Source organism: Bison bison, unplaced genomic scaffold (assembly GCF_000754665.1).
Source record: "Bison bison bison isolate TAMUID 2011002044 unplaced genomic scaffold, Bison_UMD1.0 scf7180017851055, whole genome shotgun sequence".
Lineage (NCBI taxonomy): Eukaryota > Metazoa > Chordata > Mammalia > Artiodactyla > Bovidae > Bison > Bison bison.
The window spans coordinates 9,372-11,700 of NW_011481628.1; the positions used below are offsets into that span (position 1 = coordinate 9,372).

General features: G+C 43.9%; 1 protein-coding gene across 1 annotated transcript in view; it reads left to right on the forward strand.

The window, feature by feature from the left end:
- Positions 1-392: 392 nt before the first annotated feature.
- Positions 393-2,329, forward strand: part of LOC104995883 (multidrug resistance-associated protein 4-like) — a gene marked incomplete at its 5' end in the record, with an annotated part of 34,276 nt that continues 32,339 nt past the window's right edge. Inside the window, 2 exons of the mRNA XM_010849941.1 lie at positions 393-451; positions 1,215-1,261. Coding sequence (XP_010848243.1) covers positions 393-451; positions 1,215-1,261 — 106 coding nt within the window. The remainder of the gene's footprint in view (positions 452-1,214; positions 1,262-2,329) is intronic.

Genomic DNA, 2,329 nt, shown 5'->3' on the forward strand with positions numbered 1-2,329 from the left:
TCTCCCCGTCTTATTCCTCCCCCATCTTAGCTCCTCCCCTCTGGATATCTAGAGGTTTTAAATTATATATCATTAATTAAAATTGAGCTTTTCTTTTTGATTTCTCTTGTTGCTTTTGTAGTATGTGTTTTAAAAATCCTAACATCATATAAATCTGTTTAATTTTACCTTTTTTCTTATCTTGTTTTAATAGTAAAGGCAGCTAGAATTTTTTAGTTTTTGATGTAAGATAGACCCCATTTTTTTCTAAAACAGCCCATTTCCCCATTATGATTTACTGAATAATTCTTCTTCCCCATTATTGGAAATCAGTGTCCTAGTTTATGAACTGTGTCCCTGTGGGGACTGGACTTTCCCGTCTGCTGAGACTCTCCCTGCTGTCCTCTCTGCAGCCTCTGGGGTGAGCTCTGTGTTTCCCTCCACCCTCGTCCCAGAGTCCAGCCAGCTGAGGGTGAGTGCAGGACCTGTCCCCAGGGATGAGATGGAGCAGGGTCTTGGACCAGATGCACTTGACCCTTCAGGGACTGGTTACGTTCTTGCTCCCTTGACACTGGCCACAGGGTGAGTGTGGATGTGGAAACTGTCACTGGTGTTAAGCCAGACTCTCCAGAGACTCTTGTCAGAGAAGCTGATGACATGAGGGGGATGTGAACTGGCTGAGTGCTGAGATGGTTTAGGGAGGTTGGTCCTGTAAGGTCCTTAGTAACTATCGATTGTGAATACATAGAAATGTTAAATTTCAAACTAGGATTCTTTGCACCATTTTCAGAATACACTTGTTATTCTTCATTAACAGTCAGAAATCCACATGTTGGAGAAGGAGGCTGGGTGAGCTCTGCAGGGCTGTTTCTCTGGCCTTGACCTGTTCTCAATAACTGTTTAGTTTGATGAGTTTTGATAACTTTATACAATATCCACAGCCTCAAGCAAGAGGTAGAACATCCCAAAGGTATATTAAAATTTATTGGTATGTCCTTATGGCAGAATAAACTTCCTAACAAATGTATCTCCTGTAGTTTATTCTTTATTTTTTTTGTCTTTATAGTTCTGCATCTGATCAGCCTGAGACAAGTGTCCTTTCAGCTGTGTCAAGTGGATCATTTGCCTTTTGGAGTCTTCCATGGGTCCGCCAATCATGTTGATTCCCTTCCCTCTGTTGGCCTGAACAAACAGAGTGTCAGATATTTCTCCAGCAAAAATGGGTTTATTCATAATCAGCACAGAATTGCAGTTTGAGGTTTGCATTTGTGGAGAGCCAAGTGTAAGTCCCCAAAATGCCAGGGCTGGAGAGCATTTTTACAGAGGGGAAGAGGAGGTTGGGAGGGCTCTTACAGAGTCCATGGCTTTTCATTGCCTGTGTCCTTGCCAGGAAAGGAGAGGAGTCTTTCTTCTTCCTCTTGGGCACTGCTGTTATTGTAACCTCATGTATCAAACTTTCAGAGGCTTTCTACTGGGGACCACATGGGATTACTCGAGCATTCTGTGGTGGTGATGACTGCTCTTTGTCTGGGGGGACTTTGTCCTGTTCAGAGCATCACTGACCCTCTCAGCATCCCAGGGAGGTGTTCTCTCCAGGTCTTCTCCCCACTTTCCCAAGGCCAATACTGAGAGGTGTTGTGGCTGGTTCATGGTCATATAACCAGGAAGTGGCGAAGTCTAGACTCTAACACAGGAAGATTTCCAAATGAGGCACATCAGGTGCCATTTTTGTTTCTGATTAAATTTTTTAAAATTGTGGGAAATGCGCACAACATAAAATTTATGATCTTGATGATTTTTAAGCATGCAGTTCAGTATTGTTAAGTACATTCACATTATTGTGCAGCCAATTTCCAGAACTCTTTTCATCCTGTACTGCTGCTGCTGCTGCTGCTAAGTCGCTTCAATTGTGTCCGACTCTGTGCGATGCCATAGATGGCAGCCCACCAGGCTCCACCGTCCCTGGGATTCTCCAGGCAAGAACACTGGAGTGGGTTGCCATTTCCTTCTCCAATGCATGAAAGTGAAAAGTGAAAGTGAAGTCACTCAGTCGTGTCCGACTCTCTGCAACCTCATGGACTGCAGCCTACCACGCTCCTCCAACCATGGGATTTTCCAGCCAAAAAGTACTGGAATGGGTTGCCATTGCCTTCTCCGCATTCTGTACTAGTGTGCTATTAAAAGCTAGTGGAGGTGATGGAATTCCAGTTGAGCTATTTCAAATCCAGAAAGATGATGCTGTGAAACTTCTGCACTCAATATGCCAACAAATTTGGAAAACTCAGCAGTGGCCACAGGACTGGAAATGGTCAGTTTTCATTCCAATCCCAAAGAAAGGCAATGCCAAAGA